Source organism: Hemitrygon akajei, chromosome 7, assembly GCF_048418815.1.
Source record: "Hemitrygon akajei chromosome 7, sHemAka1.3, whole genome shotgun sequence".
NCBI classification, from domain to species: Eukaryota; Metazoa; Chordata; class Chondrichthyes; order Myliobatiformes; family Dasyatidae; genus Hemitrygon; species Hemitrygon akajei.
Window position 1 is genome coordinate 14,382,313 of NC_133130.1, and position 27,666 is coordinate 14,409,978.

At 43.6% G+C, this 27,666-nt stretch overlaps 1 protein-coding gene across 3 annotated transcripts in view; it reads left to right on the top strand.

Annotated features, from left to right (window-relative positions):
- col12a1a (collagen, type XII, alpha 1a) overlaps positions 1-27,666 on the top strand; it is a 367,155-nt gene that overhangs the window by 156,824 nt on the left and 182,665 nt on the right. For all 3 annotated transcript variants that reach the window (XM_073050421.1, XM_073050420.1, XM_073050422.1), the window contains 3 exons: positions 3,130-3,272; positions 15,589-15,718; positions 20,452-20,594. In XM_073050421.1, the coding sequence (XP_072906522.1) occupies positions 3,130-3,272; positions 15,589-15,718; positions 20,452-20,594 (416 nt within the window). The remainder of the gene's footprint in view (positions 1-3,129; positions 3,273-15,588; positions 15,719-20,451; positions 20,595-27,666) is intronic.

Sequence of the window (27,666 nt, forward strand, 5' to 3'; positions counted from 1 at the left end):
TTCATCAGCTGTTTCAAAGACCTTTGTAAGATGTTCCCATTTCTGTATTTGTCTGTATATAACTTTCAATGTTCTATCCTTTAGATATTTAGGCAATTTAAAGGTGCATAAAATATTCTAGCAAAATAACAAAGTTGTCTTAACAGCTCAAAGAGCCTCTACCTATTTGTTTTGAGCTCAGTGTATCACATTTGGGTGGAGGGGTGGAGATACATCACTATCAAAGGAGGTTTCAGGCATTCCTCTGTCCGCTAGCCAGCAGGTTACCCTTGGGCAAGGTGTAGCCCCTGCTTAGCCCCTCAATCAGAGCCATGTGAAGCCATGGGAGCAGCTGGTGGACGGTCTTATGAGCAGCTGGTGTATGTCACAATTCCTGGTTTTGCGACCACTGCTGCCTGGCAGAAAATCTCGGAAGAGTATTAATAATGGCTGGGGTGACCCGTCTTGTAAAGATGCTGCCTAGAAGGAGGCAAAGACAAACCACTTCTATAGAAACATTTGCCATGAACATTCGTGGTCATGGAAAGACCATGATTGCCAATGTCATACAATGTGGCACGCAATGAGTGAACGAACGATATCACATTGGCCTTCCAGAACCAAAATTAAACATTTATCAAGTTGCCCTCCATGAATTTAAATATTCAAATCTCTCAGATGCTCTTAATAAGGTTATTGCTGAAATTTTATTACTAGTGGTCGCTAAGGGAGGGAATGGTTTGATGGGTTGAGAGGTAGCCAGGGATCTGTTGGATGAGAAAGGCTAACGCAAATAAGTTCAACTGGCTGCAGTCCTGTTACCAATGAGCACGATCCCCTTGCATAATAAATCCTTTTAGACAGACAGACAGACATACTTTATTGATCCCGAGGGAAACCGGCACAAAATTCAGCTACAGACTATTGGAGATGCCGCAGAGACGGGTGGAGTGCTATGATGGCACAACGGAGAAACTGCTGATGACCCGTGGAAACTAACAGCTGTGTATGGGAACTGCCATCGTGGAGCACCACCCCTAGAGTGGTGTTAATAAAGCCATGGATTGAGGGAAATCTGTTAGTGATAACACTGTCCAATGGAATGAGGGAGCTCTGACCGTCAGTGAGGACATTGTGCAATGGAATGAGGGAGCTCTGACCGTCAGTGAGGACATTGTGCAATGGAATGAGGGAGCTCTGACCGTCAGTGATGACATTGTGCAATGGAATGAGGGAGCTCTGACCGTCAGTGATGACATTGTGCAATGGAATGAGGGAGCTCTGACCGTCAGTGAGGACATTGTGCAATGGAATGAGGGAGCTCTGACCGTCAGTGATGACATTGTGCAATGGAATGAGGGAGCTCTGACCGTCAGTGAGGACATTGTGCAATGGAATGAGGGAGCTCTGACCATCAGTGAGGACACCGTCCACTGGAATGAGGGAGCTCTGACCGTCAGTGATGACATTGTGCAATGGAATGAGGGAGCTCTGACCGTCAGTGAGGACATTGTGCAATGGAATGAGGGAGCTCTGACCATCAGTGAGGACACCGTCCACTGGAATGAGGGAGCTCTGACCGTCAGTGGTGACATTGTGCAATGGAATGAGGGAGCTCTGACCGTCAGTGAGGACATTGTGCAATGGAATGAGGGAGCTCTGACCGTCAGTGATGACATTGTGCAATGGAATGAGGGAGCTCTGACCGTCAGTGATGACATTGTGCAATGGAATGAGGGAGCTCTGACCGTCAGTGAGGACATTGTGCAATGGAATGAGGGAGCTCTGACCGTCAGTGATGACATTGTGCAATGGAATGAGGGAGCTCTGACCGTCAGTGAGGACATTGTGCAATGGAATGAGGGAGCTCTGACCGTCAGTGAGGACATTGTGCAATGGAATGAGGGAGCTCTTAACATCAGTGATGACACCGTCCACTGGAATGAGGGAGCTCTGACCGTCAGTGAGGACACCGTCCACTGGAATGAGGGAGCTCTGACCGTCAGTGAGGACACCGTCCACTGGAATGAGGGAGCTCTGACCGTCAGTGAGGACACCGTCCACTGGAATGAGGGAGCTCTGACCGTCAGTGAGGACACCGTCCACTGGAATGAGGGAGCTCTGACCGTCAGTGAGGACACCGTCCACTGGAATGAGGGAGCTCTGACCGTCAGTGAGGACATTGTGCAATGGAAGGAGGGAGCTCTGACTGTCTGGTGAATGATGCTGCTTAAGGAGGCATAAGACTTTGCATGGATCAGTCTTGAGGTGATCATGGAGCCATAGAGCCCTACATTACAGAAAAGGCCTTTCGGCCCATCTATTCATTGCTGAGCTATTATTTCACTCAGTCCCATCGACCTGCACTTGGACCTAAGTACTGTATGGCCCTACCATCCAGGGTAGGTAGATCAGATGTTATCTCTTCCGTGTCCCCATGACAGTGGCAGAATGGAAAAACTGCTGATGAGGCCTGGCTTGAGACAGAGCTGGCAATGAGAAACAGTGCTTCATCACAGAGCCCTTAATCCAACTGACGTTAACAATACAACCAGAATGAAGGAGCACTGCACTGTAGAAGTGTTAATATTGTCGCTTTTCCTATAAGTCAGGTCCTCAAATCCTGGCAACGTCCCTGTAAAATATCTGTGCACTTTTTCAGTCTTGTTGACATCTTTCCTGTTGGTTGGCGATCAGGACTGCAGTGGTGATTGGGCTTACTGTCTCTGACATGTGTTGTAAAATTTATTGTTTTGCAGCAGCAGTACAGAGCAAGACATAAAAATTACTCCAAAGTTACAAAAATAAGCTAGAGTGCGAGAATAAATAACAACATGATATTTGTAGGTTCACGGACCATTTAGTAATCTGATGGTGGGAGGGGAGGGGGGGAAGAAGCTGCTCCTAAATGTTGAGCTTGGGTCTTCAGGTTCCTGTAGCCCTCCCCAATGGCAGTAATGAGAGGAGAGTGTATCCAGGATAGTGAGGGTCCTCAGTGATGGATGCTGCCTTCTTGAGGCATTGCCTTTTGAAATGGTAATGATGTTCCGATCCTTAAGCAAGAGATATAATATAGAAGCGGAATCTTTCTTTCTGTGCATGCCTCATTAGAAGGAAATGGCTCTTCTGATAATGTTCTTTAATCTTCAGTTCCCTTGACGCCTCCTCGCAACCTCCAAGTGTACAACGCCACCTCACACAGCCTGACTGTGAAATGGGATCCGGCCAGTGGTCGTGTCCGAGGATACAGGGTTATCTATGCTCCAATGACTGGGGACCCCATCGAAGAAACGGTAATCTAAATTATTTTGAAGCCACCGTGTTATCTTGTACTGTTGTACATATTTAATAGAAGCCAGTGTCCAGATCTGTTTTCTTTAGAACGTTTAGCAAATTCTGACTCCACGCGGCCAAGTTTCCCTGCATCCAGTGCCTCTTGATTTTCTGAATGGTCCTACCATGGGGAATCTTAACACATGGCTAATGAAAATCCATATACACCACATCCACAGCTTTACCCTCATCAGTGTGATTAGTCGCAACATTGATGTCTCATTTTAAAATATTTTAACCTGCTTATTGGGTGTGCACCGATAAAAGTTACCAAGATCAAGGATTGGGGTCGTTTGCAATATGTGATATCTGTAAGCGCCAATGAGAAACAAGAGGTGTACATCCCAACTAGACACTTGGCCTGGCTCCACTATAGAATAGCTCAGACAGGTGGATACACAGAGATGCTGGAGGAACTCAGCAAGTCCATAAGACCATAAGATAGGAGCAGAATCAGGCCATTCAGCCCATTGAGTCCTGCTGATTTGTATTCCCTCCTAAACCCATTCTCTTGCTTTCTCTCTGCAATGTTTAAAGCCCTTTCTGATCAAGAATCTATCAGGCTCCACTTTAAGTGTACCCAAGTCAGGCAGCATCTATGGAGGGGAATAAACAGTCAACTGAGACCCTTCTCCAGGACTTGAAAGAAAGGAAGGAAGAGCCAGATATTCAATGTGAGAGAGGGGGAAGAGTACAAGATGGCAGGTGATAGCTGAGATCAGGTGAGGCAGAAGGTGAGTGGGGCGCAATGAAATAAGAGGTTGGGAGGGGATAGCTGGAAGAGGTAAAGGGCAGAAGAAAGAATGTGTTGGGAGAGGAACGTGGATCATGGAAGAAAGGGAAGGAGGAGACCATTTCTCCAGCCACCTCTCTTAAGTTATACGGCTTTGTGGGAGATAAAAACAGCTTCAAGATATCCAGCGGATGTCAAATAAAGAGTTGTAGATTTAAAAGATGAGCTTTATTTTTCACAAGTACATCGAAATGTACAGTGAAATGTGCGGTTTGCGTTAATGACGAACACAGTCTGAAGATGTGCTGGGGGTAGCCTTCAAGTATCTCCATACTTCTAGCACCAACACACTAACCCTAAGCTATACACCTTTTTGGGAATGCGATAGGAAGCCAGAGCGCCCGGAGGAAACCCATATGATCACGGGGAGAACAGTGACAGGAGTGAAACCCTGGATGGTTATCACTGGCTGTATAAAGCCATTGTACTTTAAATCTACCCGGTGACTTGGCCTCCACAACCATCTGTAGCAATGAATTCCACAGATTTACCACCCTCCTGCTGAAGAAATTCCTCCTCATCTTTGTTCTAATGATACGTCCTGTTCTGAGGCTGTGCCTTCGAGTCCTGGTCTCTCGCACAGTAAAGCTCGCTCCCCAACACTCTCTCCTACTTTTCTGTTTTAGTTTTTTTCAGTTGGCAGACCAGTAGATCTATATCATCAAAAGATCCGAGCATTTCTGCACGGAATCATCACTGGATAGAGAGGTGAGCTGCAGAATTTCTTTTAAAGTAATATCAGAAAAATTGTGACAAACTTCAGGCAGCTTCTGTGGAGAGAGAAACAGGGTTATTAACCTTTCCACAGAACGATTCTGATGACAGCTCAGTACTTCTTCAGAGGAGCACGCACAAAATACTGGAGGAACTTAGCAGATCAGGCAGCGACTACGGAGGGGAATAAACGGATGATATTTTGGGCTGAGACCCTTCATCAGATATTACCTGACCTGCTGAGTTCCTCCAGCATTTTATGCGACTTGCTCTGGATTTCCAGCATCTGCAAAGTCTTTTGCTCTCATCGTTATAAACACAGCCTCTCCCTCCCCAGATGCTGCCTGACCTGCTGACTATTTTCAGCATTTCCTTAGTTAACTACAGATTTCAACATCTGTACCTTTTTGATCACAATATTTTGTTAGTTGGTGGTGAGAACTGGTTGGATAGGAAGATAGAAAAAATTAGCTCCATTCTTAAGGTCTGGGTTCATTTCCCACTGCTGTATGTAAAGAATTTGTATGTAGGATTGTAGTCATAGAAAAGTACAGCACAGGAACAGGCCACTCGGCCCATCCCATGCGTGCTGAAGCAAATAAATTGCCTAGTTCCATTGACCTGCCGTCCAACACCTCTACCATCCATGTTCCTGTACAAACTTCTCTTAAACGCTGAAATCAGGCTCGCATGCATCATTTGTGCTGGCAGCTTGTTCCATCCTCTCCTGACCCACTAAGTGATGAAGTTTTTCCTCATGTTCTGCTTAAACATTTCACCATTCACCCTTAACCCATAACCTCTGATGGTAGTCCCACCCCACTTCAGTGGAAAAAGCCTGCTTGCATTTACCCTATCTATAACCCTCATAATTTTGTATACCTCTATCAAATCTCCTCTCAAAATTCTACTGTTCAAGGAATAAAGTTTAAGCCTATTCATTCTTTCCTTGTAACTCTGGTCCTCCAATATCCTTGTAAATTTTCTCTGTACTCTCCTAAACTTATTTACATCTTTCTTGTAGGTAGGTGACCAGAACTGCACATGATAATCCAAGTTAGGCCTCTCAAATATCTTGTACGTCTTCAACATAACATCCCGTCTCCTGCACTCAGTATTTTGATTGATGAAACCCAACGTGGCAAAAGCTTTCTTTTCATGACCCTGTGGATTTCCTCCAGGCGTGCTGGTTTCCTCCCACATTTCGAAGGTGTACAGGTCAGGGTTAGTGAGTAGTGGGCGTGCTAGGTTGGTGCTGGAAGTGCAGGCTGCCCCCAGCACAACCTCGGACCACGTTGGTCGTTGATACAACAAAGTGTTCCACTGTACGTTTCGATGTGTGTGTAACAAGTAAAGCCAACCTTAAAAAAAAAGCCATAACTTGTAATTCTACATCCACTGGGTATCTTGATGTTGTTATTATCCCCCACAAAGCCATATAAATTAAGAGAGGTGGCTGGAAATGCAGTCTGTCAAATCGACTCTCATGCAACATGCTTACAGCAACCTTTTCTGTTTTGTTAACCGAGACAGGAACATCTGTGAAAATAGAGAAACCTGATGCAGATGTGTTAAGTATCCACTCAACAATAGTGCCAACAGTTTTGCTTTGAATATTTTTGAGTAATTATATTGAAACCTTATATTTGCAGACCATTAACAAACTCCGGAATTTCACAATGAGGTCTGTACTGAAGGTCAGGTTAAAAATTCCGAGCAGCGGCAGGAGTTGTTTTTTGAACGTTAAAGCAGCTGCAGATAGTTTTGAGAGTGAAACTGTTTCCATGAGTCTAATGTCCTCACCTCCATTCACACACGCACTCGTGCCCTGTGGGGATATTTGAATGAGGGGGTATCTGACTGCAAGCTTTAACTCTTTGCTGCCAGAACACATTTCAAATCAGACTGCAAACATCCAGCTGGATCCTGCTTCAGTACATCATTCTCCATTATCCAGCCCCCGCCGTCACAATCCCAGTAGCTATAAATCCAGTGGCCACACGTTTTAACTCCGCTTCCCATTCCCATTCCAATATGTCCATCCATGGCCTCCTCCACTGTCGTGATGAGGTCACACCATTTGACAAGCCACTCACCCTCGTCTCTGTATGCCGACTCGTCGTTGTTGCTGATGAGGCCGACCACTGTAGTGTCATCAGCAAACTTGATGATGAGGCTTGAGTTGGATCTGGCTGTGCAGTCGCGAGTCAGCAGCGGGCTGAGCACGCAGCCCTGAGGTGGGTGCCAGTGCTCGGCGTGATGGAGCTTGAGATGTTGCTGCCAACTCGGACTAACTGGGTCTTTCCATCAAGAAGCCCAGTATCCAGCTTTAGAGAGGGGGTGCTGAATCAGAACGAGGATAGTTGACCCATCTGCCTCTGAGGGATGGTCGCATTAAATGCTGAGCTGAAGTTGACGAACAGCATTCTGGGTGTGAGGCACTGTTTTCTAGGTGGAACAGGATGGAGTGAAGGACTGAAACTATTGCAATATCAATGGCCTGGCTTGAATGTTAGGTAAACTGGAAGGGATCCAATATGGTTGGAAAGTGTGCTTTTTTTGCTATCCATTACAGTACAGAGAAGAAATTTGTAGAGATGTTACAAGGCAAAGATCGAGTAAACAACCAGAGACTTTTTTCCCGGGGCAGAAATGGCTAACACCAGTGGACATAATTTTTAAGTGATTGGAGGCAAGTATGGGGGGGGGGGTGCAATGTCAGAGGTATTTTTGTCAGAGGTATGTTCTTTACGCAGAGAGTGGTGGGTGCCAGGGGTGATGGTACATTAGAAACTCTTAGATACGCACATGGATGGTGGACAAATGGAGAGCTATTTGGAAGGCAGGAGTTAGATGGATTTTAGAGTTGGTTCAAAGTTTGGCACAACATTGTGGGCTGAAGGGCCTGTACTGTGCTGTATTGCTCTATGTTCTAACATTTAAAAATTGCATTTCTTGGTTGCAGTTTAAGTTGGGTCACGCTGTAAGAATACAAAACACCTGCTGCCTGCCAATAAAATGTTTTTGATTAAATTAAATAATTGTTCCTTTGCTGTGGTCGACCCTTTTGGCAAGTTTCTTTAACCAGCGCCTAATCCGTGAAGACGAATGAAGACGTTTTTATTGATCCTTTGTCCTGGTTTCTGTTACTTTATCAGAAGCAGACTTTTTTTGTTGTAAACAAAGTCATCCAAAAATTTTGTAATCGTCAATTTCTATAAAAATGATTAATATATATATGCACAGCTTATTGGAAAAAGTTATTTCTTTGAAAATATTTACAATGTACTTTTATTGTATTCTGCTGTTGTTGGTGAAAATTTAATGTGGAATGTATTCCACACATTTAGGACAAAGGAGGAACATTTTGAGCTGCATTTAAACATATCCTTTCTGTGGAGGAGCTGGCGCCTCCGTCGGTTAGGGTTGACTGTAGATGTTGAGTCCAAGCTGTCTAGATATGCAAGCCAGGGCAGTACAATAGATAGATAGATAGATAGATAGATAGATACTTTATTCATCCCCATGGGGAAATTCAACATTTTTTCCAATGTCCCATACACTTGTTGTAGCAAAAACTCATTACATACAATACTTAACTCAGTAAAAAATATGATATGCATCTAAATCACTAACTCAAAAAGCATTAATAATAGCTTTAAAAAAGTTCTTAAGTCCTGGCGGTAGAATTGTAAAGCCTAATGGCATTGGGGAGTATTGACCTCTTCATCCTGTCTGAGGAGCATTGCATCGACAGTAACCTGTCGCTGAAACTGCTTCTCTGTCTCTGGATGGTGCTATGTAGAGGATGTTCAGGGTTTTCCATAATTGACCGTAGCCTACTCAGCGCCCTTCGCTCAGCTACCGATGTTAAACTCTCCAGTACTTTGCCCACGACAGAGCCCGCCTTCCTTATCAGCTTATTAAGACGTGAGGCGTCCTTCTTCTTAATGCTTCCTCCCCAACACGCCACCACAAAGAAGAGGGCGCTCTCAACAACTGACCTATAGAACATCTTCAGCATCTCACTGCAGACATTGAATGACGCCAACCTTCTAAGGAAGTACAGTATGCAATATGGAGAGCAAGCTCCCCCTCTCTACACGTCTGAAGAACCCAGAGAGACTGATGAGAGGTTATAGCTGCAAGGCGGCAGAGGTTTGAGATAAAAGTTTTCCTTCTCCTAGATAAGGCGCCACAGTTAAAAGTATACAAAGAAAGTTCAGGTGACATAGTACCATAGTGGTAATGCCATTACATCACCAGAAAACTGGGCTCAGTTGTGCTACCATCTGTAAAGAGTGTACGTTCTCCCCTGAACAAGGGTTTCCTCTGGGTGCTCCGGTTTGTTCCCATTGTGCAATTAGTTTAATTAGTCACAGGGATGTAACTGGGTTGCGAAGGCTCATTGGGCCGGCAGGACTTTCTACAGTGCTGTATCTCTAAATAAAAGTTATAAATTGGAAGCAGACTCCTTTTGTCGGAAGTAAACCCATCCAACATAATTGTTTAAAGTCTTCTGTAATCACTAATTGCCATAAAAATGATTAATATATTTCCGCACAGCCTTTGGAAAAACTAATTTCTCCAAAATATTTACGATGTAGTTATGTTAAATAAATATAAAAGCAAAACATTGCTGGCAATCTGAGATGAAGCAAAGATGGCTGTAGGTACTAAAGCCACATCTGTCAAGAGAAGTAGAGAGTTCACACGCCAGGATGGTGAGCTGCAACTGAACTGAAAAATGAAGAATACGAATGATTTCAGTGTTAATATTGCAATGGATAGTCCTCAGGTCAGATCTTAGCTCAAATTTTCTTTAGAGGTACAGCGGGGTAACAGGTCCTTCCGGCCTAACAAGCCTGCACTACCCAATGACACACGTGACCAATTAAAGATCTTTAAAGCTTAGCTTTATTTGTCAATGTTGAAGCTTAATGAGGCACTGAGGAGGCCTCACTTGGAGTACTGTGAATCGTTTTGGGCCCCTTATCTAAGAACGGATGTGCTGACATTGGAAAGGCTTCAAAAAAGGTTCATGAAAATGATTCCAGGATTGAAAGGCTTGTCATATGAGGATCGTTTGATGGCTCGGGGTTGGGGGGGGGGTGATTCCTGTGGTGGGGGGAGTCCAAGACCAGCGGACACAGCCTCAGAGAAGAGATTTATATAGAACGAAGGCGAGGAGGAATTTCTTGCACCAGGGAGTGGAGAATCTGTGGAGTTCATCGCCACAGGCGGCTGAGTCATTGGGTATGTTTTAGCAGAGGTTGATAGGTTCTTGATTGTCAGGGCATAAAGGGTTATGGAAGAATATAGGAGACTGGGGCTGAGAGGGAAGTGGATCAGCCATGATGAAATGGTGAAGCAGACTCAATGGGCCAAATGGCCTAATTCTGCTCCTATATCTTAGCATCTGATGGTCAGATGTGGCTTGACCAGCGGAGTGCTTTATCTCAGAGTGCAAGGATTGTGCTGAGGGCAGATCACAGGTGCTGCCATGCCTCCGACAGCAACATGGCGCGCCCACAACTCACTGACAATGTCCCATATGACTTTGGACTGTGTGTGGAAACCAGAGCAAGTGGAGGAAACCCACACGGTCATGGGGAGAATGTACAAAGTCCGCTCAGACTGTGACAGGGATTGAACCCATATGTTCTAATCAGTGGCACTGTAAAGTGTTACATGAGCTGGTACATCTTTGGAATGTGGGAGGAAACTGGAGCACCCGAGGAAACCCACGTGGTCATAGGGAGAATGTACAAACTCCTTACACGCAACAGCGGAAGTAAACCCAGGTCGCTGGTGTTGTAATAGCATTATGTTAGGTGCTATGCTGCAATCCCACCCTAAATACTTTTGCCCCTGAGTTTTTGCCTTCATATTCTATTTCATCAAAAACCATTTACGACCTTTCACTTGTCCCTTATCCCGGGAATGAAAGGTTAACGTATCAGGAGTATTTGATGGTGCTGGGCCTGTATTCACTGTTGAGATGAATGAAAGGGGGTCTCATTGAAACCTACCAAGTACTGAAAGGCATCAATAGAGAGGATGTGGAGAGGATGTTTCCTAAAGTGGGAGACTCTAGAACCAGAGGGCACTGCTCAGAATAGGATGTCCCTTCAGAACAGAGATGAGGAAATTTTTTAGCCAGAGGATTGTGAATCTGTGGAATTCATTGCCATAGACAACTGTGGCGGCCAAGTCAATCTAATCAAAGAACCCTTCTTCCTATGGTTACTCTGATATCCTCCCAAGTTTGGTTTAATAAGACGTAGAAGCATAGACATTGATCATGGCTGATTTATTAACCCCCTCAACCCCATTCTCCTGTTTTCTCGATGTAATGTTTGATGCCCTTATTGACCAAAACCCTATCAATCTCTGCTTTAAATATACTCAATCACTTGGCCTCCACAGCTGTGTCAATAAATTCCACAGTTTCTCCACTCTCCGGCTGAAGAAATTTCTCCTCGTCTCTGTTCTGAAGGGATGTCTTCTATTCTGAGGCTGTCTGAGAGTCCCCCATTATCAGAAGCATCCTTTCCACTTCCGCTCTATTTAGGCCTTTCAATATTTGATGGATTTCATTGGGATCCTCTTCCTCATTCTTCTAAACTCCAGTGAGTACACGCCTAGGGCCATCAAATGTTCCTTGTACATTAACCCTTCCATTCTGCAAGTTGCCCTTCATATATTTGGATGATCAGGGAGAGCTGATAGGCACATGAGAGAGATCATGTAAAATAGTGTGGGATGCTAGGGAATACCCTCAGAGCATTAATAGGCCAAGTAGTCATCTTCTGCACCTTGAAATGTAGACTTCAGCTTTTGCTTCCAGAGGGGCTGCCTGCCCCACTGAGTTCTTGCAGTATTTTGTTTAGCTCTGTAGATTCCAGATGGTGAGGTCGAGATATGCCTCTACCAAGGGGGATGTAAGGTGCTTCTTCCCTCTACTAGCCTCTCATCATCATCAGGTGCCATGGCCAGTTTGAGCTTTGACTGCCATGGCCCACACACTCCTGTTTCGGGTCAAGTGGATCAATTCATTGGTATTCATTGCCAGTTCTCTGGCTGCTGTCTCCATCATCATTTGTCTTTGCCCTCCTCTTGCTTTCTCCCCTTCAATCTTTCCCATAATCACCGTGCATTCTATCTCCTCTTTCCTAATCACATGTCCGATGAAGTCACGTTGCCTTTCCATGATCTCAGACATTATTTCTCTTTTTGTGCTTGCTCCGTTCATGACATCCTTGTTAGATATTCGTTTTGTCGATGATGTTCTTTGCATCCTCAAAAAACACATCTCTGCTGCTTCAGTTCATTTCCTCGTGTTACTAGATATTGTCCATATAACATAACTGGATAAACGTAACGTTTCAGTACTCTGAGGCGGGTTGACATGCCTAGTTTAGTGTTGGTCAGTATACACTTCATTCTTGTAAAGGAGCCTTTGGCCATCCCTATTCTTCTTTTGATGTCCATGTCGTACCTGCCATCTGATGTCACCCAGCTTCCTGAGCAGCAAAAGTTCTGTACTTGTTTTATGTCTTCCTCGTTTATTCTCAGCCTGTAGATAGGATTCTCCTTTTTGGATATCACCATACATTCTGTCTCTTTGCAATTGATAGACAGACCCATTTTTGCACTTTCTTCAACAACTGTATCGATTAAGTTTTGTAGTTCTTCCTCCGTACTTGAAATTAACACAGTTTCATCCGCATATCTGAAATTATTGATGTTTTCATCGCCAACTTTGATTCCCAGGATGTCTCTTATTTTTTGTAATATTGTTTCACTGTACACATTAAACAAATCGGGAGAAAACACACCCTTGTCTAACGCCTCTCTTGGTTTTCGTAAACTGACTCACTTCTCCATCTATTCTTACAGGGGCAGTTTGTTCCCAGTACAGATTTCTCATTAGGTGGAGGTCTTTTGAATCTAGATCTAGAGTTTCCTGTAATGTTTCAAATAAGTTATTGTGCTTCACTTTATCAAATGTTTTTGTGTAGTCGATAAAACAAACAAATCTTTTTGCACTTGAATAGCTCGCTCTGATAGTAGACTTAACATCAATATCACATTTCTTGTACCTTCATCTTTCACAAAACCACATTATTCTTTACCTATTTCAGCTTGTATTTTACTTTTAGCTTGTGTCATCAAAGTTCTTAGAAGTATCTTGGTGATATGACTCATTAAACTCATGGTCCTATGTAATTCACATTCTGTTGCTCCAGGTTCCTTAGGAAGAGTGATAAATACTGATTTTTAAAAAAAATCTCTTCTGGTATTATTCCAGTCTCATAAATGTCATTGATTAAATCAGTAAGTTTTCAATTCCATAATTTTCAAGGGTGATAATTTGTTCTATCACTAATTCATCAGGACCTGCTGCCTTTCCTTCATCTTATTTATTGCATTACCAACTTCAGATTTTAAAATACTTGGACCTTCAATGTTCTTCTTAATTTCTGGTTTATCGCTTCTATCGTCTTCAAACAATTCCTGAACATACTCAGTCCATCTGTTCATAATCTCATCTTTTTCCATGATAATGGTGCCGTCCTTTGTTTTCAAACATCCACCTGAAGAACAGAGGAGCTTTTTACCAGTGATATTCTTAATTTGTTGATGTAACCTTTTTGGATCAGTAATAGGGATTCTTTCTCAATGCTCACATTCCTGGTTTAATCATTCTTTGGCTTTTTGACATAAGCTTTTAACTTTTTTATCTAAGGACTTGTATTCTATAGGATTTGCTTTCTTCTGTCTCCTTTCTTCCATTAGATTTTTGATTTTATCTGTCATCCATTTATTCTTTGTGCTTTTTCTTTTCCTATTAGCCTCTGGGCCACCCTTAGGCAAGGTGTAGCACCTACTTAGCTCCCTCCTACTTAGCTTCAGGGTCACGTGAATCCAAGGGAGCAGGTGGTGGATGGTCGTACAAGCAGCCAGTGCATATCACAAGTTCTGGTTATGTGACCACTAATGCCAGGCAGACAAGCTCTGAAGAGTATTGATAATGGCTGGGGTCACCCATCTTGTAAAGACACGGCCCAGAAGAAGGCAATGGCAAGCTACTTCTGTCGAAAAATTTGCCATGGTCAATCATGGTTAAAGACCAGGATTGCCTGCTTCATACGGCACAGCACATAATGATCATGTCATATGACAGGGCACATAATGATGATCTCATATGACAAGGCACATAATGAAGATGATTCCTGCATCTACTGTCACGAGTTCTTCTCTTCAGCATTCTCCGAAGTCCTAAGTGAATATGGGTAGTGCAAGGCAGTCTTTGCAACCCACAACAGAAGAGCAGGCGATTATCGCATGCATTCTGGTCCATACTCAGCTTATATGCGACATGGTAGCGCAGTGATTAAAGTAATGCTTTACACCACCATCAATTAGTTCTCCGTTCAAAATAAATTTATTATCAAAGTACGTTTATGTACCCTGAGATTCATTTTCTTGCCGGCATTTAGAGTAGAACAAAGAGGTACAGTAGAATCAATGAAAAAATGCACACAAAGATGGACAGCCAATGTGTAAAAGAAGACAAAATGTGAAAATACAAAAAAAAGAATAATCATCATAATAAATCAACAAGTAAATAAACAATAAGAAGAACATGAGTTAAAACGTGAGTCTATAGGTTGTGGAATCAGTTTGGAGTTGAGGTGAGTCAATACTTGTTCAGAAGCCTGTTGGTTGAAAGCAAATAAAGTTCCTGAGGGTTCAGTTACTGTGGCTGTGTGGAGGGAGTTCTCGCCCTGCCCACGCGCTTTGCTTCGTCCCACATTCCAAAGACTTGCAGGTTAAGTTGAGTAAGTTGTGAACGTTGTACATTGGTGCCAGAGGCATGACAACATTTGTGAGCATCCCTCAGGACAATAATTGGACTGTGTTGATTCAGATGACACATTTCACTGATTTTTAATGTACAAATGAAACTAGTATATTAAAGAAAAATCAGCCACCAAATTTCTTCCACTCCAACCAACTCTTCCTTGTGGAATAACAAATGCTATGCACTTTCAGACGCAGACAAAATATATTTCTTGAGGATTATCAATCATTTTGTTATGATTAACTGATCACTTTGCTCTTGTTGTGAGCTTTCCCAGTCAATTTACTCTGTTTCTGACATCACATCTGTAGTAAGTCTCCAAAGTCACTTTATCAGCTATAAAGTTGTGAATTGACTCAATAGGCTAAATGGCTTAATTCTGTTCCTATCTCTAATGGTCTTACTAGGTTCTTGATTGGTAAGGGTGAGGAGGTTACAGGGAGAAGTCAGAATAGGGTTGAGAGGGATAATAAATCAGCCATTATGGAAAGGAAGAGCAGACTTGATGGGCTGAATGGCCTATCTCTGCTACCATGGGCACTATGGTAGTATAGCGATTGACGCAATGCTATTATAATGAGGGACATCAGAGTTTGGAGTTCAATTCCGATATAATCTATATGTCTTCCCGTGGTACGCATGGGTTTCCTCTGGGTGTTCTGGTTTTTGCCCAAAGTCTAAAAATGTGCCGTCAATGTTTCAATGTACCCATGATTCAGTGGGATTGCTGAACTGCACAGCTCAAAGGGCTGGAAGGGCCTACTCATGCCGTATCTCAATAAATAAATGTCTTGTAGGTTTATATCAATAGGGAAAGTATCGATGCTCTGGAAATACAAATCCTTATTTGGTTCGGTACACCTATTACTTAACAAAATGCTCTTTTTTTCTCTTCAAGGTCACAGTGGGTGCAAGAATGAACAGTGTGGTGTTGCAGAAGCTGGATCCCGATACTCCGTACTCAATCAGAGTTGTGTCCGTTTCCAGAACCGGAGATGGGGGACAGATAACTGGCAATGGCAGAACAAGTAGGTTTGATGTCCTATTCTCTTTTTGTTAATGCTGTTATTGTGATTGTGGAGCATTACAGTAGAGTAGCGGTGAGGGCGATGCTATTACAGGTCGGGGTGGTGGGCTTTGGAGTTCAGTCCTGGCGTTGTCTGTAAAGAGTCCGTACGTCCTCCCGGTGGAATGAGTGGGCTTCCTTCCACAGTGCAAGGACATACCAGTTGGTAGGTTAATTGGTCATGGCAAATTGTGCTAGGGCTAAATTGGTAGGTTGCTGGAAGGTTTGGAATGGCCTACTCCATGCTGTATCTCTAAATGAATAAATTCTGAATGACATGGTCAACTAGTTTATTATTGTTGCGTACCAATTACAGTCAAAAGCACCTTTCATTCCTTTTAAACTGATCAGTTCATTACAGTGGTGCATTGAGGTAGTACAACAAAATTAAAACAGTAACAATGCAGAATAAAGTGTCACAGTTACAGAGAAATGTAGAGCAGTTGGATGCAAGATCATTATGAGGTAGATTTGAAGTCAAAGTCCATCTTACAGGGAGCCATTCAATAATCTTGTAAGTGTCTTAAAGCTTAAAAGGCTGGTGTTCCATGCTCTGAGACTTTTGTATCTTCAGCCTGATGGGAGAAGAGAGCACCTTGGGGGTGGGTGGGGTTGTTGACTATGCCAGCTGTTTTACTGAGGCAGTGAGAAGTGTAGACAGAGTCCGCAGGGGAGGCTGGTTTCCATGTCACGCTGGGCTGTGTTCACGATTCTCCTGCAGTGGTCTAGACACGGAAGTCATACAAGCTGTCAGTTCCACTCCACCTCTTTGTTAGCCTTGGTAATCATTTCAAGACTCTTGGCCTCACATAATAGCCCTAAAGATGTACTAAATGCCCCTGACTATGGAATCAGAATCAGCTTTATCATCCCTAACACATATCGCGTCTCTTTGTAATAGCAGTATAATGTAATAAATAAAAATGCTATAAGTTATGAAAATAAATAAGCAGTGCAAAAATACAGCAAATTAGTGATGTAGTGTCGATGTGTTCATGTCCGTTCTGATATCTGAAGAGATGTTCCTAAAATGTTGAGTGTGTGTCTTTAGTTTCCCCCATCTCCTCCCTATGCTGAGGCCTTCCGTTGGTTGGGGCTGACCACGGATGTTGTGTCCTAGCAGTATATACAAGATACAAGCCAGGGCAGTATGATATGTTGGGCAAGCTGTTGCCGATGAAACAGGCTCCCCCTCTCCATGCATCTGATGAACCCAAAGGAATGGCAGAGACCGATACGGTTTGGCACCAGCGGCATCGCAGGAGTCACCAGTCAGCGTTGAACTCATTGAAGAACTGCCTTTGGGACTCCAGCTCCAGATTTTTCCCTCTGGTTTACTCCGACGCCTTCCCCATGAGTGTGTAGAGCCACAAGGCAGCGGAGGTTTGAGATCAGAGTTTTCCTTCTCCTAGATGAGCTGCCAACCACAGCTGACGAGCTCATCTGCCCGAAGCGAGTGGTTTTTAAGGTGCTAGTAACCCACCTTTGCCCATTTTCCTGTCAATCGAAACTTCCACTGGGCTTAGTAGCTAAGCCGCATGTGAAGGTCAGGAGCTGGACTTGGTTGTCAGAGACTATATCAGATGCATGTCATTGGGAGCATTCAGCAGTAGTGGGAGCTTATCCGCACTACCGGCCCTGGTTATAACAACCTTATGGAACCTCCTCTGAGGTAGTGATGAGAAGAGGGCATGTCTCAATTGATGATGAATGCTGCCTTTTTGAGGCTGTGCCTTTTGAAGATATTCTGATGGTGGGGAACATTCTTGCCATGATGGAACTGGCCAGGTCTACAACCCTCTGCAGCTGTTTTTGTTCAGTTTATTCTGCATTCTGTTATTGTTTTCCCTTGTGCTACATCAATGTACGGTGGAATGACATTATCTGTATGGAATGCATGCATGATAAATTTCATTGTACCTTGGTATTTGCGGCCAGAATAAACCAATGTGTCAATTTACCTTTAACCCAATGTTAATGGAGCCCATTCAATTTGGTTTGGACCTATTGAGTGTTTCCAACAATATCTATTTTAGCTTTTAGTTCAATGTGGGCTGGCAAAATGCAATTCCCCTTTCTCTATTGTCTGCCAGCGCACTGAGTTTGGAACTGTTGAAATATACTTCCAATAGGGTGGAAATCCATCATACAATTATTAATTTGGCCTGAACATCTCGACCTCCTTCAAAGAGACAACAGGAAAATAATTTGTTTGAAAAATGTAGAACTGATTAGCTAGGGAGCAAGAAGGAAAATAAAAGAAAAACAGAATGTACTTTGAAAAGTTCAGTGGTTGAGTGAACTGATTGGGAAAGGGGTTCAAGGATTATTGTGGAAAGGGCTTTGAAATCGCTCCCTTGCCGCTCGGTTGCTTTCAGACAGGAGAAAAACAACATTCCTCAACAGTATCACGGCTTAAGGAAAACATAAGACAGGAGCAGAATTAGGCAATGCAGTCTATCAGTCTGCTCCACCATTCTATCATGGCTGATTTATTATCTCCTCAACTCCATTCACCTTCCTTCCCCCCCCCTCCATAAATTTTGATGCCCTTATTAATCAACCCATGCTTTAATGACTTTGCCTGCACAGCCATCTATGGGAAAGAATTCTGCAGCTTCATCACCCTCTGGCTAAAGAAATTTCTCCTCATCTCTGTTCTAAAGGAACATTCCTCTTTCCTGAGGCTGTGCCCTCTGGTCCTAGACTTTCCCACTATTGGAAGCACACATTTCACATCCACTTTATCTAGGCCTTTCAAAATTCAGTAGGTTTCAATGAGATCTTCCATCATTCTTCTAAGATCCAGTGAGTACAGGCCACAAGACATATGCAGTAACGCTCCTTATACATTAACACTTTCATTCCCTGGATCATTCTTGTGATCCTCCTCTGGACCCTTTTCAATCCCAACACGTCCTTTCTTAGATATGGTCCTACAACTACTCACAATACTCTTAGTACAGTCTGACCAACAATGCTCCCTTAAATTTGTAATGACCAGTTTGCAGAAAATCTTGTGCTGTGCAGATTTTTGCCCAGTGACAGCAACGTGTGCACTGAATAATTTTTCAATAAAACAGTATAAATAAGCCAGTTCCAAAATCTGAAGACAAATCTTTACAAACAATGTCAACACTGCATCAGAAATCAGAAAAGGAAATGTAATTGTTTACAGTCATGAAATATACTTAACATGTCAACAAGGAAGGGGTTGACAACCTTTTGTGCGCAGTTTAAATTCATTTGTGTGCTAATAGCAAAAGATGTGTGCATGAATACACACGTATTAGAGGGAACATTGCCTTATAAAGCCTCAGCATCACATCCCTGCTCTTACATTCCAGTCCTCTTGAAATGAATGCTAACTTTGCATTTGCCTTCCTTACTCAACATGTAAATTAACATTTAGGGAATCCTGCATGAGGACTCCCAAGTCCCTTTCCAACTCAGATTTCTGAATTTCCTCCCCATTTATAAAATAGTCTATGCCTTCATTCCTTCTAGCAAGGTGAATAACTATGCATTTCCCGACACTGTATTCCATCTGTCACTTCTTTGCCCATTCTCCTAATCTTTCTGCACACACTTTGTTTCCTCAACACTACCTGTCCCTCTACCCATTTTCATATCATCTGCAAAAGTGGCCACAAAGCTATCAATTCCATCATTCAAATCGTTGACAAAAATGTAAAAAGAATTGGACCCAACAGTGACCCCTGTAGAACACCCTGGCAGCCAATCAGAAAAAGCTCCTTTTATTCCCCATTCTTTGCCTCCTGCCAATCAGCTGATGTTCTATCCATGCTAGCATCTTTCCTGTAATACCATGGGCTTTTACCTTGCTAAGCAACCTTGTGGCACCTTGTCAAAAGCCTTTAGAAAATCTAGGTTGTTTACCTGACTCTCCTTTGTCTCTATCCTGCCTGTTATTTTCTCAAATAGTTCCAACAGCTTTGTCAGGGAAGATTTCTCCTTAAGCAAGTCATCCTGACTTTGGCCTATTCTACCATGTGCCTCCAAGTACCCCAAAATCTCATCCTTAATAATAGATTCCAACATCTTCCCAACCATTGAGGTCTGACTAACTGGCCTATAATGTCTTGTCTATTATCTCCTTCTCTTCTTAAGGAGTGGAGTGACAAATACCTAATCAGCCAATCATGTGACAGCAACTCAGTGCATAAAAGCATACAAACATGGTCAAGAGATTCAGTTGCTGTTCAGACCAAACATCAAAATGGAAAAGAAATGTGATCTAAGCAACTTTGACCATGGAATTATTGTTGGTGGTTTGAGTGTCTCAGAAACTGCTGATCTCCTGGAATTTTTATGCAAAACTAGAGTTTACAGAGAATATGGTGAGAAATGAAAAGAAATGTCTAATGAGTCACAGTTCTATGGTGTTATTGAGGGAGGTCAGAGGGGAACGGACAGACTGGTTTAAGCTGACAGGAAGGTGACAATAACTCAGATAACTATGTGTTACAACAGTGGTGTGCAGAAGAGCATCTCAGACCTTGAAGGAGATGGTCTACAGCAGCAGAAGACCATGAATGTACACTCAGTGGTAAAAAAATCCTGATTCAGAGGGTAAAGCTGGGTTAGGAAAATGCACGAACTGGTCAGAAGTTGAGCCTTCATGGCGACCTCTGAGAGGGCATTTAATAGAACTATCTGCTTTTTGTCTTCCAGAGCCGCTTGCTTCAGTCCGCAACCTAAGAGTGTACAACCCAACAACTAGTTCACTGACTGTGAGCTGGGATCCCGCCGAAGGTGTGGTACGACGCTATAGGATTCGTTACGTTCCATCCACAGGGCCTGGAAATGAGGAAGAGGTGAGTTCTCCTGCATTTGCTCCTGAAGGAAATCCCGTGTTACCTGAGGTTTGGTGCAGTGGGAGCCAACAACAGCAGCTTGTGGTTATGCAGCGACGTCCCAAGGAATGTGCGCAAAAAACGCAAAGCTAGGAGCAGGCCATTTGGCTCAACAAGCCTGCCTTACCGTTTCATCTTGTCATGGGTGATCTGCTGTGGGTCTCATCTCAATGTACCTTTCAAAGTTCAAACCATATTTTGTGTGTGTTCCTCTGGATTTCCAACATCTGCAGAATTTCTTGTGTTCAGTAAATAGAAATGTGGATTTTTTTGTCATTTAAAAAAGAGTTGGATAGGTATATGGACAGGAAAGGAATGGAGGGTTATGGGCTGAGTGCAGGTAGGTGGGACTAGGTAAGAGTAAGCGTTTGGCACGGACCAGAAGGGCCGAGATGGCTTGTTTCCATGCTGTAATTGTTATATGGTTATATGATTTTGGAACTGCAGTCAAAGCCTAGACGTAGAGTCATGGAATGCTGCAGAAAGAATTCCCAAGGACATAGAACACGTGATGATTATGAGTAGTCATCGCATACTACCCTGAGATTCACTTTCTTGTGGGCATTCGCTGTAAATACAAAGAAGTACAATAGAGTTAATGAGAAACCACACTGCAAAAGGCAGCAAGCTGTGCAAATACAAAATGAAAAAAAGAAATAATAATAAATATATAAGCAATAAATATCGAGACCATGAGTTGTCAAATCCTTGAAAGTGAATCCATAGGCAGTGGGAGCAAGTCGTTTGGGGTGAGTTAAATTATCTTCTTCGGTTCGAGAGCTTGATGATTGAAAGGTAATAATTGTTCCTAAACTTGGTGGTGGGTGTCCCATGGGTCCTGCACCTCCTTCCTGATAGCAGCAGCTAGAAGAGAGCCTGGCCTGGATGGTAGGGGTCCTCGATGACAGATGTTGCTTTCTGATGACTGCGCTCCATACAGATGTATTCACTGGTGGGGAGGGCTTTTTGTGTCGTGGTCCACTACTTTTTGTAAATATCTCTTCTGTGCCAGTTCTTTGTGGGACCAAACTAAACGATCACACAGAGTTGGTGTTCAAAATGGAGGGCAGTTTATTCAAAAACTGTCACACACCAGGAGAACAGCAAAATCTGATCTACCTGAGCATGAATTTGGTACAGCCTTTACAGTCTCAGTTGATGAACTTTGTTTTCAGAAAGACTTAATTTAGTAAAGGACTAGGTCTAACAGCAAATCCGATTTTCCATTACAACAGTGGGTGCATGCTAAAACATAAAGAAGTTACTGAAATGTGGACATTTCTTATAAGGACAGATAGAGTGAGCCAGGGCTTTTCGCTTTGGACTGAAGTTGGGCGAGAGGTGACTTGATGAAGGTTGCTATGATGATCAGAGGCATAGATCGAGTGGACAGGCAGAGGCCTTTTCCTAGGATGGAAATGGCAAATACCAGGAGGCATAATTTTAAGGTCATTGAAGAAGCATATGGGGGATGGGGAATGTCAGAGGTTGGTTTTTTATACAGAGAAAGGTGGGTGCATAGAACATCCTGCCAGGGGTGGTGGTAGAGGCAGATACATTAGGGGGATTTAAGAAACTTTTAGTTAGGCACATTGGAGGATAGAAAAATTGGGGGCTAGGTAGGAGGGAAGGGTTAGATTAGGTTAAAAGTTTGGCACAGCACTGCTGGCAGAGGGGCCTGTACTGTATTGTAGTGTTCAATGTTCTGTGCTCTTGGGAACGGTTGCTGCTGCATTCCATTTCTCCACTTCTAGCCTTCGACCGCAGTTCCAAAATCCACATTCCCATTTATTGAACACAAGGTTCTGCAGATGTTGGAAATCCGGAGGAACACAAACGGACTGCTGGAGGAACTCAGCAGGCCAGGCAGCATCTATGGAAAAGAGTAAACAGTTGACATTCCGTGCCAAAACCCTTCATCAGGACTACTTACTAGTTCTATCCACTCCCTATTTATCACGTACTAGCCTTCACTATAGTTACCCTACAAAAACATGTTCAAAGTAAATTTATTATCAAAGTACGCATATATCACCTTATACAACCCTGAGATTGATTTTTTGCAGGCATACTCAATAAATCCAGAATAGAATCAGTGAAAGATCACACTAAACTGGGTGTTCAACCAGTGTGCAAACACACACACACAGAAAGAAAGAAATAATAATAATAAATGAGTAAGCAATAAATATCGAGAATATGAGATGAAGATTCTTTGAAAGGGAGTTTGCAGGCTGCAGGGACACCCCAATGATGGGGCAAGTGAAGCTGAGTGAAATTATCCATTTCCAGATCTTTCAAAGATGTTTCTACCTCCTCATTAAATACCCCCCAACCTCTGGGGTAGAGACTTCCTGAGATGCCCCTACACACTTCATTTTTAAAAGGACAGTCCCTACAGCTGTGTCTCCTTGTTTGAGACCCTCTCACTAGTGGACAGATCACAACATCTACTCTCCTGTGTCCCTGAGGATCTCATGTTTTTTTTTGACATCACCCCCATTCTTTTATACCCCAAAGAATAGAATTCCAGCACCCTGTCGGTGTGGAGATACTTAAAGAGCTTTGGGGAGGCGATTAAAATGTGGGAAAGTGGTCATTTTTAGGGGTTGCCCTGAAGCGGAAGGAAAATGTATAGAAACAGGGAAGTTTTACCTCCCTTCCACTCTCTCCACTTTCCACAGGGATTGCTCTGTCTGTGATTCTCTTGTCCACTCATCCTTCCCCACTAATCTCCCACCTACCTCTTATCCCGGCAGGTCGAAGAAGTCCTACACTTGCCCATTCACCTCCTCCCTCACCTCTATTCAAGTCTTTCTGAGTGAGGCAAAACTTCACTGTGAGACTGTTGGGGGTCACCTTCTATATCCAGTGCTTCCGATGCAACCTCCTCTACATTGGTGAGACCTGATGTAGATTAGGGGATTTTCGCTCTGTCTGCAACCAGCAGGATTTCCTGGTGGCCAGCCAACCATTTTAATTCCAATCTCCATTCCCATTCAGACATGTCAGTCCATGGTGTCTTCTGCAGCCATGATAAGGCTACTTGGATGAGCAACACTTCATATTCCGTCTGGGTAGCCTTCAACCTGATGGCATGAATATCGATTTCTTAGTATTTTTCCCCCTTCCCCTTTCCTTTTCTTCCATTTCCCACCCTGCCTCGACTTTTACCTCTTCTCTTCTAACCAGATGCCTGTCACCTCCCCCTGGTACCCTTCCTCCTTTCCTTTCTCTCATGATCCATTCTCTGCTCCAATCAGATTCCTTTTTCTTCAGCCTTTTACCGTTTCCACTTATCACCTCCCAGCTTCTTGCGTCATACCCCTCCCCCACCAACCTGACTTCACCTACTGCCCTCCTACCCCTCCCCCAGCCTTCTCATTCAGGCTTCTGCTCCCTTTCTGGTCCTGATGAAGAGTCTCGACCGCCCAAGACATTGACTGTGTCTTCCCCTGCAGAGAAGCCCAAGTTGCTCAGTTGCTCCAGCGTTCTGTGTGTGTTTCCATCAGGGTTTAGGAGGGAACTTAAAACTCAGCGTTAAGTTGATTGAAGGCGCATCACCAACAACACTGTGTTAATTTAAAAAAAACAATTGGGTTGGAGCAAGAATATCTAATATCAGCTGAATAGAAATTGCGGTTGAGGTTTCTACCTGTGACTTAAGCCTACCCTTGTGCCAATAATTGAGAGCTGCAAAGAAATAAACCAGTAGGCAATGAGAAATAGCTCACTACTGCCCGCGGCATAAGTGAATTAAGTCATCATTACTCCGACAGCATGGGCTTCCCCGGGTAATTAATGCTAATGTGATGCAGAAAACATTCAAGATGAATTATGCCCCGCAAGTTTTGATTCACAGAAGTAAGGTCGAAGAAACTTACTGTCTTGTACGAAAGAAGCTACGGGTGGCAAAGTAGCGTTACGGTTAACATAACGCTATTACAGCACCAGTGACCCAGGTTCAATTCCTGCTGCAGTCTGTGAGGAGATTGTGGGGTTTCCCCGCGACCACATGGTCTTCCTCGCACATTCCAAAGACATGCAGGATTGGTCGGTTAATTGGTCACAAGGGTGTAATTGGGCAGCACAGGCTCACTGGGCCGGAAGGGCCTGTTATTCTGCTGGATCTCTAAATAAACAGTAACAAAATCCTTTTGTGTTGTCTGGAAGTGAAACCCTGCTGCTTTCCTTGGCTGCACAAGCCTGGGGAAGACTCCAGTCCCGTCAAACCGACGAGAGTGAGACGGCTCTCCCACCCCAAACCCTGGTTTGTGTGGATGCCGTGTAATTTGCAACCCTGTTACAAGTCATGGAACAACAGATGGTGCACTGCATCCGATTAGAGGAATTATATTTATGAATCTTCGCTAAAGGGTTAGTAAAGAAAAAGGGCCCATTATAGTTAAACAGTCCAATGTACACCGGTTGGAGCTCAATTCACCGCTCCTCAGTCGATTTCGCCGTCGACTCACGATGCCTCCACCGGGTCGTATCTTACAACTGGTTCTCTGTCCATCTCACACCAAACTAAAGACCCAGCTCACATTCCAAAGCACCCGTTACCTCTGACCACTGCTCCTACAGAAAGACCATGACATTGGCAGTGAAGCCCTTCCCTGGGTGTTGCAAAAGGAAAGGTTAGTGATGAGGGTGGAAGGGGCCACAGTGGGCTTACAACACACAAATAGGTAAAAGATTGAATTGACTTATTTATTGAGAAGCAGTGTGGGTTAGGTCCTTCTGGCCCTTCAAGCTGCACCACCCAGCGGTTACCCCCCCCCCCCCCCGATTTAATCCTGGCCTAATCACGGGACAATTTACAAAGACCAATTAACCCACCAACTGGTATGTCTTTGGACTGTGGGAGGAAGCCAGACCAGCCGGAGAAACCCACGCAGTCATGGGGAGAGCGTACAAACTCCTTACAGATAGTGGTGGGAAATGAACCTGGTCTCTGGTTCTGTAAGGCACTGTGCTAACCACTACACTACTGTGCAGTATCTAAATCAAAGGACAGGGATGTGGCGAAGTGGAAGAATGCATGCTTTGCATGTCTGGTCTTAGAGTTGTAGACCCTTATAGCTTTTTGATCCATCCAGTCAGTTCGAAATTATTACTTTTCTGACCCACACCTGCACCATAGCCCTCCATATCCCTCCCATCCATGTACCTATCCAAGCTTCTCTTAAAGGGTGCAGTCAACCCCGCGTCCACCACTTCTGCTGGTGGCTCGTTCCACACTCGCACCAGCCTTTGAGTGAAAAATTCACCCCCCCTCCCAAGTTCCCCTTAAATATTTCATCTTTCACCCTTAACCTATGACTTCTGGTGCTCATTTCACCCATCCGTGGGGGTAAAAGCCATGTTTCAGTCTTTCAGTGTGCACATTAAAATATCGAAACATGCAGTGTGATGTGCCATTGGTGTCAAATGCAACCAACGGAGGTATCCAATAAAGTGGCTGAGTGAATTTCATCGGCTAGGGCTTGTGTGACCGACTGGGTGAATGTGGGATCTATACATCCTGCGGCCTTTGTTGCCATGGCAGCCAGTGTGTTTGTTGTTGCTGTGGATAATGTCCTTTTAAGGACCAATGCCTTCTCTGAATGTTACCGAGCAAAGGATTCAGAGATGTGTGGAACAGCTTCAACTGTTTGATGGCCATATAAAGCCATGATTTAATCTACCAAAATCGATGCAATCCAATTGCTGGACATCTGTTTCACATGAACTAGTGCAGTATAATCTCTCAATATATCCACGTTTAACTTTGTCTCACAATTCTTCCTTCTTTCAATATGCGCAATGCATCACTGGCACCAGCCTCCACAGCATCAAGGACAAATGTAAGCTGCTGGAGAGGGGCCAGTGATGACATGAAGGATCCTATGCACGTTTTGGATGTTTTGTCCCATTCCCATCAGAGAGGAAGTTACGTAGCATCCACAGCAGGACCATCAAACCTAAAGCCAATTACTTTCCTCAAGAAGTACGGCTGATCAACACCTCCAGCCAGTAACGCACCCCTCCACACCCCCAGCCACTACTATTTCATCATTTCCTGTCAGTCACCTTATGTACAGACATCCCTGAGCCTAGCGTCAATTTATGGATATATAGTCAGTCTATGTATTTTAGCTACCTTATGTAGTTACATTGATAGAATTTTTTTTATTGTGTTTTTATCTTATTGTGTTTTTTTGTGCTGCATCAGATCTGGAGTAACAATTATTTCGTTCTCCTTCACTCTTGTGTACTGGAAATTACATGAAATAATCCTGAACCTCCTGAATGTTGAATGCAGGCCCTTTCATGTTCCCAACTGCATTCGATCTGCCACCTTGCTCACTTGCTCAACCTGTTTACTTTATTTGAAAGCTCTTTTCTATCAGAAAGGCTTGCTTTCCACGTGGCACTGCACCTATCACTGGAGAGGCTGATATTTAATTTTGATTCTGAACAATGGAGCTGGTTGCTAAGCTACCTTAGAGAATAATTAAGAATCAAACAAGATGACAGGAGTTACATCTGAAGACTGTGACCCAACAGGTATAAGCAAACCTTTTGGTCTATAGAGCAGCCATTCTTCCTGTGTTACTGTATGGAACTGAATCATGGACCACCTACAACAGACACCTAAAAGCCCCAGAAAAATAACACCAAAGAATCTTATGAAAGACTTTGAAGATCAGCTGGAAGGAGAGATGCACTAACACCAGCATACCGGATGAGACCAACATGAAAAGCATCTCCACCATGATAAAGCAACACCAACGTCGATGGAGAGGTCATTTCAGCCGGATGCTTAACGCACATCTCGCTAAACAAATCCTTCACTCCCAGTTGAAGAAAGGTCATTCAGACTCTACAGCAGAAAAGAAGTGGCTCAAAGAAAACATCAAAATCAGCCTGAAGAAATTCAACAGGACTTGTAAAAACTGGGAAGACATTGCACTCAATAGATACGCCTGGAGGAAATCTGTTCAATTTGGAGCTGCGTTGCATGAGAGTGACTTCCGCTTCACTGCAG